Here is a 12382-nt window from a genome sequence, read left to right as displayed (position 1 = left end):
CAATTTAAATGTAACCTAGTCTGATCACCGGGTGTTCAATCCTTTAAAACATTGTTGTTTTCGAGGTAGGAAATTAGCCTGCAACCACCTGAGTCCAAAATCTGAACAACCGACAAGATCCCTTGGGAGATGAATAACCCCAAATCAGGATAGGTAACTCTCAACTCCTTTTGTGCAAGTTCCAAAACAGTTTCAAGGAAGAGAACATTATAATTTAGAAGCCAAAATGGCAATCACATACACCTTGGGAATGAGTGTGAGTCGTAACTAGACGTGTTTTAAAAATTAGGAGCCACAATGGCATCATTACCAAATACCGAAACATGCCAATCATGCACAAAGTGTTGTTAATAAAACTTTGAAGTCATATGTTGCAATTTTAAAATGAAGTGTGATACAAGCAAATCCAAACAAGATATGACCAAAAATTTCAAAAAACTATATAAAAGTGGAGAACAAAAGCAAAGGTACGTAACTTAACTATATCATAGTACTCTGCTATTTTTTTTTATACTGATTTTATAGTATGGTAAATGATTGATAGTTGAAATTCACCATCAAGCAACGAGAAAAAAGAATTGAAGCCGGAAGACAATTTAAACCCAAAACTAACTATAAATTACAACAGTTTAACATGCTTTTTACCTATTGAACACGTTCAGCCAGGGGTGGATTTACAGTGGGGGCTGTTGTCCCCACAAGAATTTTCAAAGTCTATGGATTAGTGAGCTATTGCAACAAATAAAAAAATGTCACTATTGCCTCCACAATTTTTTTCCACTCGTAGTTGAACCCCACCCCCCAAATATTTCTTTTCACTCTTACTTGTCCCCACAAAAAAATTTCTACTCTTGGTTGCCCCCACATGGGCAAAATCCTGGCTTCGCCCCTGCGTTCAGCTGAGCTTCTCATGGGACCATATGGAAATCATCCTATAAGAATCAGCCCTTTCTGAAACTTCTAACCCTATCAAATATTGAGTAAAATATTTATAAAAAATATACATTTATATAATAACATGATAGTGAACTTTCTATACATGGTGTTACCCTGGCCTAATTTCAGAATTCCAACTGTTCACGGCTTAATAGCACACCTTCATCCCAAATCTCAGCCCACCTGTAAATAAAAGACATTTGATGGTAAGTAATAGACACAAGAGATAGGATAATGATTATTGTGACAAGGATCACAGTAATAACAAGCTATTTTTGGTATTAAAAGGAGAGACAACATCGACAAGCATAAACTCATTTTGAAATGTGTGGAAAACGCATTAGGAATGATGCTTGACTTATGAGGGAAGAAATAGGAACTGCAAATCCTCTTTTAGGTCGTGCTCTTACATTCAACTTACATATAACAATAGAAAAATGAACAATAATACTACATATCATTATGATGAAATCAGGATTTTGCAGTTTTGAGACTGTTGTTTGCACTTGGTGCATGCAAAGGTTCTAACTTAATGTTTGCCTTATTGCAAGTCAAACAAGTAAGGTTCAAGATTACAGATTCAGATAGATCCTCTTGCTTCAATAGGGAAAGACAAAAATGAATTCTCTCCTTGTATGTACCCTAAATAGCTCTATCATCTGACCGTAGGCTGTAAATAGTGTAACAGGCCTTAGTTGGGACTTAGTGCCAACTCATTTTCTCTTGATGATCAGCGAACAAGGCATTATTTTCGATGATCAAAGTGAAGCAATGATGTCCATGGGTTAACTCCCTTGCACCTGCCAAACCTTATATACATACTCATCTCCCTTGTGTGCTCGGAGGTGGTTCACTTAGATTGCACCATGTAGCATATAGTGAAGCCAAATGGAAAACTCCCGGCATCTGAGTGCATGATTGACTCCACACGACCAATGCATGGTTCCTATCTGGCACATTGCAGCTATGTAGCACATTAAAACATATCTATATGTATGTCCACTTTGCACTACCTAACTTTATTCCCCTACACAATGAGAAGGCCAATGCTCCTCACCAGGTACAAATGATTGTTTTTCTTACTGGAGCAGTTCTGATGCTCAGAAGAAGTATTCAATTCTTTTACCTTCATCCCGTAAAGTAATCATTTCCTCATGGAAAGGGAGGTCCAATGACCTTGGTAAAAAATCAGACAGTTTTCAGATTTACAAGGTAAGGTAACTAGGTGGATTAGGGGAAACAAAATGTAGAGAACAAAATTGAACTTTTAACCTATCAAATCTGTCATCACCAACAAATGACATAAGGTGCACAAGTGACACAAGGCACTAAAAAAGGTATGGGAAGTTTTGAAGCTTCAGTGCATGATGTACTCCTCACAAACTTTTAATCCTTTTCAATAAGGTGGAGTGCTACCCCGAGGCAAGTAGGGGAGTTTTGGGCCAGCAAATCACACTCCCCTATGGTGAGAGGTGTTTGCCTAAGAAACCGTTTTTGACAGTAGTGGTCTATAGTTCTATTCATAGTAGCGTAAGCACTAATTACTCGTGAGTTGTTCACAACTTTGAATACCCTTTCTCAGCCTGTTATCTATACAATTCTTTGCCGAGCCTCCATATCCAAACAATATTGCCTTTTCCTTCTTCAATAATCTTCAAAGGCAACAAGTGCTAGAAGAATGTATGCCTAACATATCAAATAGCAAAAATAGCAATCAAGAGTTCTAGAACCAATAGAGAATCCTAGCAATTGAGCACAAAGAAGAGACAAACAAAGGAGAAGCTCTGATTATATTTTACATTGTGGATATTTTCCATATTTGAGCATATAGAATTATTTTAAAAAAAAGAAGGAAGGGAACACTTCTACTGCAAAGCTTCCAAAGAAAGATAACAAACCTACATATACGAATGCAAATAAAATTAGAATATAATTCTTATGATAGAAAAACTTGCTTCTTTGTAGAAGCCCTCCAATGCGTTTGGTTGGCTACTACTTTCATATTCATTAAGTAATAAAAAAAAGAGTGCAAGATGGTCAACCATATATACTTACCTTGTTCCATCAATATCAATGAACAGGCTGCTGCCATGTCGCCATCCATCTTGGAAATGGCCAAAAAAGATTTTTCCATCTTTTGAATAGAAGCGACCTTCACCATTTGCCTTTCCCTTCCAGAAGTTTGCAAACCATCGATCCCCAGTGTGGAAATAGAACCAACCCTGTATGAACATAGACATTTAGCCATCCTAGGTTTACAGCAGAATACATTATACCTTTTGAAAGCAGTTATACATTGGGTGAGCAAGAACCAAGTATTATTTATTTAGAAGGCTAAAAATTGACAGTCGAGTAACCTAATTTTCAGATATGGAAACAAAAGGTTCTGTAATCTAGTTCCAGGTGCAAGATGAGTATGTATCTATGGAAATTTGATACTAAAAATGAAAGTAAGCAAACATCAATACATTCTATAAATATGCACAAAACATTTTGGACTTGGCAAAGGCATGAATGCACAGATGCACCAGAATCACACATTTCTTAGGGTCAAACATATATAGTCGGAAACAAATACAGAGTTGCGAACAGATATAAGCAGGCACACCTTCCCATGCATGAGGTCATCTCTCCATGATCCTTGGAACACATCCCCATTACTGTAGTAGAATGTACCCAGACCTGATCTCTTACCATAGCGCCACATGCCATCATAAATGCTTCCATCCACAAGTGTTAGACAACCCTAAAGAATCAAATAATTAGGTACATTAACAAACTTGTGATACAAAATAAGAGGTAAGATTGTGTTGAGTGCATGGTAGATTACTTTTCCTTCAGGAAGTCCGCCTTGGCAACGTCCTTTGTAGATTCCTCCTCGATACTGCATCTCCATAATAGGACTCCACTTTTTATGCGAGTCTCGTTCAGCTTCCTGCATAGAAATATTTATCACATGTGACTCTGTCCTTGAGTGCCAACTAACATATGGCATGACTTTGACTTGTGAATATTGAACAGAATTAATGAATTACTAGTAGTCAATTTTCCACTCCAAGATTTAGTGAGGAAAACAAGTCAAACATTGAATCAAGACTCAAACAAAACCATGGATCTAGATTTCTGAATTTGGAGTTTACATGTTCAGTGAACATTACAACCCTAAAATAAACATTGAAAATTAATGGCACATGGGAAGGTTAAATTCTTAGAAAATTGGGTCATGCTGGTTAGTCAAGAAAATGGCCTTCTAAATCATGGAGATCTTATTAGTCAGGGGTTATTAAATATCAAATAAGGTTCCTTGTATGGGATATTTCAACAAGAACTTTTGCCCCTTATTTTCTAATAGTTTGGATTCCCTAGTTGTTAAAATTGACTTGTCTTTGTCTTTTAGGAACAAATCCAGACAAGATGAGGTTTAAATTTCCTATGCCAATTCACCTCCCTCTTCGTGTGGAAATGAAGGATCTGTATCAGTAATGATCGGTAGTACCATGCCACTTGGGGTTATTTGATGCATCATAATCCGATGTTGTAGAAAGTTCCTAGAGTGCAAATTTGCCTGAACTTTTTTTTTTTTTTTTTCTAGAAAGGGAGTTTGTTTCACTCTTCATAGGAGAAAAGGGACTCTTCCCAAGTTGTTCCTCCTTTGTTTTGCTCTAACAAATCAGCATTTTATTGACAGAACAGAGATCACAGGGTCTTGAATTAATCATCAATTATCTGCATTAGATAGATTTCTAAAAAGAGTTGTGCTGGAGAGACCTCAAGCTGGAACCTCATATTGCACTTCATGACGTGAAAGTGGATAGGAACCATAGATGATTTTCATCGAGATATGAGTGAAAAAGAATCTATGGTTGCTATCCACTTTCACATCATGAAGTGTGATATGAGGTTCCAGCTTGAGGTCACTTCAGCATTATTCTTCTGAAAAATCCACCCAATTATGCACATATAGAAGTGTCAGAAAAAAGAGTAATTTCCATACCTAGCCTACCAGAAGTTTAGATGATGGGCCTAATATTGTTAGAATACAAAGATTCATGTTATACTTTAATGCTGTGAACTAATGATACATCAAATATTAAAGTAAAAAAGATTGTGTTTCAATTGTGTCATAATGGTATTATATAAATCTAACCAATTAAAAGCAATGAAAAACATGTGGTTGAAGTAATCTGCTAAGGGTATTTTAGAAATGCCCCCCTGTTAATTGATTATATTAGGTTTACCTTCGTGCCAAATGAAAGATTAGGTTTACCCCCCTTGACCGTAAGTCAACGTTGCATTTTCTTGATGATTTAACGATGAAATTTTGAATTTTTTTTTTTGTTGCAAAATGCTCTTCATTTACTTAAATTATTAAATCAAAATTTCACAGTTAATTCATCAAGGAAAAAGGGGAAAGGGGAGGGGGTAAAACTAATCTTGCATTTTGCAAGGGGGTAAACCTAATATCACCAATTTAAAAGCGGAGCGTTTCTAAAATACCCATCTCCTAAAGGTCAGTATCTCAGGAACTAGACATCCATCTTTCATGATTGCAGTTTTACCAGCATGGATGATGCGCGCACAGAAAGCAATCCTTGCTTCCTCGGAGCGTCAGCATATTTTCCCTTTAAAAGTGTGGATGCAGCATTATAAATATCTATTGCTGCTTCAAAACCTGCATCAGTTAATGCATCCCAAGAAGGCATAGTTTTAGTGCCCAGAGATTCTGCACTTGGATCATCAGAAGTTCTTGGTTCCGAGGGTTGTGGAGTGTTCGTGAACTCAGTACTGTCTGTTGAGATTTCAGAGAGTTTTACACCAACTGGAAGATTGTAAAAGGGTTGGTCATTGAGCACAGGACTAACTCCAGAGATAGATGCCCTTTCTTTGGCCCATTCTTGTGCAACGTCGAAACCTGGTCCAACATTCCAGCAATTAAGTGTCTCCCTTTGAAAAACAGGTCCACCTAGGCAATACAACCAAATTATGATTCGAAGTTATAATCAACATTGAGAGATGATGAATTATAAGAGATTGCTGTTACGTATAGTAAGGTACAGATGTTTAAAGGGGTGCGCTATTTGCACCCACTTTTTTGCTTGTCTCACACACTTTACTGCTTTCACCCACCATCCCCTACCAAATGTGATTCATTCTTCTCTCTCTCTCTCTTTCTTCTTCTTTGCATCTATGAAAGTTTCAACAAGGATTTACCTTGGAAACCTTAGAGCTTGCAAAATAGGTTAGAAATGATTGTGAAAACCTAAACTCCTAATTCTAGGGGTCGTTCGAAAATCTTGGCAGCAAAAAAATATAATAAAAAATCAAATAAAGTCTACATTCGGTAGGTCAGTACTGGATTCACCAACATAGATTCGGTAGGAACCTACTGAATCTACCTAAAAGGATTTGGTAGGTTCCAACAGTGTCCCAATCGGTACGTTCCTACCAAGTCTGTTTAGGTGGATTTGGTAGGATCCTGCTGAGTCGCAACGAAAGTTTTTACTAGCTTCCTACTGAACAAAAATTAGTCTACCGAACAACAAAATATATATATTCGTAAAACACTCGGCCTTTGGAGGAGTAACTGCACTACTGGTATATGTGGATGATATTATTGTCACTAGTAATGATGCAAAGGAAGAAGGAGCACTCAAGAAACGTCTTGCAGAAGAGTTTGAAATAAAGGACCTAGGCAAGTTGAAGTATTTCCTAGGTATAGAGGTTGCTCGTTCAAAGGAAGGAATATTTGTCTCACAACAGAAGTATGTGCTAGATCTTCTCAAGGAAACTGGAAAAATAGGTTGCAGGCCCATGGAGACACTGATATAAGCAAATCATAGGCTAAGTGAAGCTCCAAAAGATGAGACTGTAGACAAAGGGATGTATCAACGATTGGTTGGAAGACTGATTTATCTCTCTCATACTAGGCCTGACATAGCATATTCTGTTAGTGTGGTTAGCCAATTCATGCACAATCCTAAGAGTATACACCTGCAAGCCGTATACCGCATCCTCCAATACTTAAAAGGTAGTCCAGGTAAGGGAATTTTATTTAAAAAGGGAGCAAACTTGCGTTTGGAAGCATACACAGACTCAGATTATGCAGGGTCTGTGGTGGATAGAAGATCGACGTCTGGTTATTGTACATTTCTAGGAGGAAATCTAGTTACATGGAGAAGTAAAAAACAACCGGTTATAGCAAGATCAAGTGCAGAGGCAGAGTTTCGGGCAATGGCACAAGGAATTTGTGAACTTCTATGGATCAAAATAATTCTGGAAGATCTTAGAATCACCTGGGACAGTCCAATGAGGTTGTATTGTGATAACAAGTCAGCCATCAATATTGCTCATAATCCAGTGCAACATGATCGTACAAAACATGTGGAAGTGGATCGATATTTCATAAAGGAAAAACTAGACAATTGTTTAATTTGCACCCCATACGTTTCAACAGAAGGGCAACTTGCAGATGTTCTAACGAAAGGATTACCTGGAACCACATTTCAAAAAGTCATTAGCAAGCTGGGAATGGAAAGCATATATTCACCAGCTTGAGGGGGAGTGCTGAAAAATCTCCAAGGCTTATTTTAGGAAAATAGGACATTCTTGATTATTTTTTATTTTTCTTAACTTTCTAGAATATTCTTGTAATCTTCTACAATAGGATAGTTTCTAGAATATTCTTGTATATTCTTATAATCTTCTACAATAGGATAGTTTCTAGAATATTCTTGTAATCTTCTACAATAAGATAGTTTTCTAGAATATTCTTGTAATAGGATAGTTGGTCTATAAATACCCTATTAGGGCATTTGTAATAGCAATCCAAGAATTATCAATAAATTCAGTTTCCTACAAATTTTTTTTTTTTTAAGTGAGCGTGGCGAGTAATTTAGAAAATTACATTTAAGTGGGTGAGACAAGCAAAAAGGTGAGTGCAAATAGTCCAACTCATGTTTAAATCATTGATAAAACCACAAACATAAATTATAGAATTCGACTTCAGTGGTTCAGAATCACATGAAATTCAAAGAATATTCTCTCATGCTGTACATACCTTCAAAAGTTCGATCATAAACATTAGAAGCAGAGTTGTTAATCCCAATCTCACTTTTTTTAACTTCACTACTGCATTCTCCACAATCACATAGTATCACATCTCAATGCATTAGAGTACTGCCACAAAGAAAGTAAGACAAGAGAGGTGAATCAACGAACCTCGAAGCATGAATTTCATCATAACTGCTGCCCAATAGTGTCTGTAGCTCTTCAGAGTCCAGATCATGACTTCCATTAGTAACATCCACAGAATTCAAATTTAGCATATTCCCACCATCCGATGAACTCATCACTTCTGAGGGATATGGATTTCTAAGAGAATGAGCTGGTATAGGGTCTTCAGATTCGGTATGGTCTCTCCTCAAAAGAGAGAAAACAAAAGGAAAACGCAGGGCCAAACCAGACAAAAAACCCTTTCTTTGAGGAACATTTTGTTCACTAATTCTGAGAATCACAAAGGAAGTTTAAGTGTCAAAAATCAGAAAATTAATAAGGAAGTCAACAGTCAATAGATTGCCTCAAGTAAAGAAATTAGCAGACAGTAGTTATTAGCTATGGAACATGGAATATGGAACTAAAATCACAAGGGGAACTTAGTTGGAACATCAACTGGTTTTTTAGAAGGCCATCCACACTTTCAGCTGTTCTGCATTGGTTAACATTGGCAGAATCTTATAATGGGAGGAAGGTTTTCTAGATGGCCACCCATTTTGTATCACTAGCTAGGCTGAAATGGCAAAATACAACTTTCCATCTGATTGGATCCTAGGGATTGGTCTCTTGGACAATGCCCATCATTCCATGTACTGCAATCTTTCCCTCTGAATAACAACCCTTTAATTTTTTAAAAATTAAAAAAAATCAATTATGTCATGCTGACCTTTTCCCCCCTTTTGACAGGTAAGAGATTTATTAGAAATCAAGGAATTGATGAGAGAGAAATTCACTACAACCAAAAGTTTTTTATCCTCAGTAACTCGGCCCATCTAAAATTAAAGATGTCAAACAAAGTACCCCTGAATTTATGAGAATTTTGACTAAAAGGAATTATCTTAGGGATGGGTTTTAAGGGTTTTCAAGATTAAAGTGGTTGCAGATTTGTCCAAATAGGGTGAGACACTACTAGAAAAAAAACTTATAACTAGAAGAAAATGTTAAGAAATAGAGTTGTGTAGAATTACAAGAAATAAGTAGGAACCATAGTATTAAATTTCTTCAACAAAATATGTTGAAATATTTCATTTCCACAAGGTCCAAGACGAAATTTAATCAACACTTTTCTTTTGTCTATATTTCGGTGGAAATCACTATCATTTTGCAAAATATTTCTATGAATAGAAAATTTTGATTGAATTAATTATACTTAAGTACAAAAATACGATATTTCGGTGGAAATCACCATTCATTAGTCATACAATAAGTCACTAATAAAAAAATTACACATAATATTTAACTTTCAGTACAAATGAATTATAATTAGTTAGGAGTCTAAATCATCTTATTTTGATTTATATCTTTTAATGATTGGGAGCTAGAAAGTCTACAAGTAGTTTTGTCAACAGGAATTTTTTTTTTTGATAGATAAAGATGATCTTGATTTCATTAAAACGACGGAGGTCGAGGAGACCAATCGAAAGGAACAAGGAAAACAAACCTACCAAAATGCAGATAAAAACCATGAACAACACCAAGAAGACTACCCCAAATCTAGATTACAAACCCTTTCCCACCTCACAAGGAAATCTTCAAAGAATATACCACTAAATTCTTTAAACCTTTTACACCAAAAAAATAACAAAGCTAGGATCTACACGACCACATCTTGCAAATCCTCTTCTTTATCCTCAAACACACGACGATTCCTTTCCTTCCAAATGCTCCAACTTACGCACAAGGTAATAATCCCCAAAGGGTGCGTTTCGCCTTTAAGAAGTACCTTCCCCAATCCAGCCAACTTGCCAACAAGTCTTTCCAAGAGTATGGAAGACACCCCCACCAAATCAAACAAAACAAAAAAATGGTTCCAAATCTTACTCACGAACTTGCAATGAAGAAGATGATTCACTAACTCCTTGTCTTTCTTGCATAAACAACAAAAATTTGTGAGATAAAACCCTTTCTTTCTCATAAGATCAATGGTTGGCAACCTCCCAAGAGTGGCATGCCACATAAACATTGAAACCTTGGAAGCGATAGAAGCACTCCGAATCATGGTGTGAGGAAAATTGTAATCGCCACTCTGAACTCCGCTTAAATACAATGATCGCACGGTGAAATTACCATCTTTTGTGCCCACCCAAACCCGACTGTCCTCCACATCATAGTTCATTCGCTCAGAGTTCACACAATCTGTAAATCTCACTAAACTTTCTAGCTCCCAGTCATTAAAAGGCTATCTAAACCCAAAATCCTAGTTGATCCCCTCACCAACTCTATGAATAAAGGAAGAAAATACTTCTCCTTTTTCAAAGAAACTTCAAACAACTCCGGGAACTATAACTTTAGAGCTTGGTTCCCGCACCACCAATCCTCTCAAAATCGAACCCGGTCGCCCCTTCCCACTTTAAATTTAACCTTCTTACGTTACAATAGAAGCCTTCTTAGAATACCTTTCCACACCCCATACCCATGAGCACTATTAACCAAGCCACTCTCCCACCCATTTCTTCGAATCCCGAATTTATCTTTTATTACGCTCCTCCAGAAGCTGCCATCTTCATTTCCAAATCTCCAAAGCCACTTCCCTAAAAGAGCCGAGTTCATTGTGTTAAAATCTTTGATACCCAAACCTCCACTACTCTTGGGAGAGCACACCTTCTTCCACCACACAGTGCAACTTCTTCGTCCCATCTCTATCATGCCAAAAAGAATCCCTACACAATTTGTCGAGCTTCAACTCCATACTTTTCAGCAATGAGAAGAGGGAAATGAAGTAATTGGAACTGATGACAATGTGCTTCTAATAAGTGTCAACTTACCTCCTTTTGAAAGGTATGCTTTCCAATGGCTCAACTTCTTCCTCACCCTTTTCAACACTAGATCCCATAACTCTTTGTTGTTATATCTACAACCCAAGGGTAGACCTAGGTAGGAGAAGGGAAAATTGCCAACCTGAAACCCAATCAAAGCCACCAACATCTCTAACCATGTAGTTTGGCCTACTGCATAAAGCTTATTCTTCTTGTAATTCACTGGAATGCTCGAAATAGCCTCAAAGCAACCAAGGATCCCACTCAAAACATGGACCTGTCTAGTTGAGTGATCCAAAAACGCAAGTGTATCATTTGCAAATTGAATATGTGAATTAGGAATACCCCCCGTGCTTGCACGGAACCCAGTAATATTTCTAGTCTCCACCGCTTTGGCTAACATCCACCCCAAAGCTTTCCCGACTATAATAAAGAAAAAAGGTGATAGCGGATCACATAGTCGAAGACCCTTGAACTCCGAAAGAAATCGGAAGGAGACCCCTTCACCAAAATCGAGAAGGAGGAATTAGTGATTCATTCAAAATCCATGTAATCCATTTGTTACTGAAACTCATTCTCCTCATCAGATATTTTAGGAAATTTCAATTCACATGATTGAAAGCTTTTTAGAGATCAACTTTGCAATCAAAATTGGCTCATTCGACTTCTTTCTTGAATCGATGCATTCATTAGCTATCAAGACGCCATCTAGAATCTATCTCCCCTGCACAAAAGCCCCTTGAGTTGATCTAATGATGTTTGGAATCACTGTTCTTAGTCTTGCAACCAACACTTTGGAAATGATCTTATACACCGAGCACACCAAACTAATTGGTCTCAAATCCGATATTTCCTCCATCTCGAAGCTTTTCGGAATGAGAGCCACAAACTGCAGTTAGACCCATGGTCCAAAAAGCCCTCGGCAAAGAAGTCATCGAACACTGCCAATAAATCCGTTTTCAAAGTTTCCCAATTACTCTTGAAAAAAGTCACGGAGAATCCTTCCTAACTCAGCGCCTTCTCACCATCCATACTCGAAATTGCAGCAAAAATCTCTTTCTCGTCTAAAGGACGCTCCAACCAACATTGATTCTCATTGGAGATCCTATCAAAAGAAAGATTGTCCAAACGAGGTCTATCAGGGAATTGTCCTGTATACAATGTTCTATAAAACTCCACTATGCCTTCCACCACCTCATCCTCCCCCTCTTTCCACGCCCCCTTCTAACTTCAAACGCAAGATAAAATTAGCTTAATTGCCATGACTAGCCATCTTGTGGAAAATTTTGGTATTACTATCTCCTTCCTTCAACCATCGTATTCTCAATTTTTGCCTCCAACTTATTTCCTCCCGGTCTGTAGTTTTTTGAAATTTTGGTTTTAAATTAACCCGACATATCATTTTCTCTTCGCTAAGG

The 12382-nt window shown here is 37.3% G+C and overlaps 1 protein-coding gene across 2 annotated transcripts in view; it reads right to left on the bottom strand.

Annotated features, from left to right (window-relative positions):
* Window positions 1-578: 578 nt before the first annotated feature.
* Window positions 579-12382, bottom strand: part of LOC147409982 (protein ACCUMULATION AND REPLICATION OF CHLOROPLASTS 3, chloroplastic-like) — a 76914-nt gene continuing 65110 nt past the window's right edge. Inside the window, exons 10-16 of one of the 2 annotated variants that reach the window (XM_086432173.1) lie at window positions 8155-8439; window positions 7994-8064; window positions 5496-5899; window positions 3767-3871; window positions 3545-3682; window positions 2992-3158; window positions 579-1119 (exon numbers count right to left, since the gene is read on the bottom strand). In XM_086432173.1, the coding sequence (XP_086288299.1) occupies window positions 1062-1119; window positions 2992-3158; window positions 3545-3682; window positions 3767-3871; window positions 5496-5899; window positions 7994-8064; window positions 8155-8439 (1228 nt within the window). In that variant the 3' untranslated portion in view covers window positions 579-1061. The remainder of the gene's footprint in view (window positions 1120-2991; window positions 3159-3544; window positions 3683-3766; window positions 3872-5495; window positions 5900-7993; window positions 8065-8154; window positions 8440-12382) is intronic. The other variant, XM_086432174.1, reaches the window with a different exon arrangement.

This window comes from Akebia trifoliata, chromosome 2 (genome assembly GCF_017979445.1).
Source record: "Akebia trifoliata isolate Shusen 1 chromosome 2, ASM1797944v1, whole genome shotgun sequence".
NCBI lineage: Eukaryota > Viridiplantae > Streptophyta > Magnoliopsida > Ranunculales > Lardizabalaceae > Akebia > Akebia trifoliata.
The sequence above is the reverse complement of the archived record's forward strand: the minus strand, read 5'-3'. Positions and strand labels throughout refer to the sequence as shown.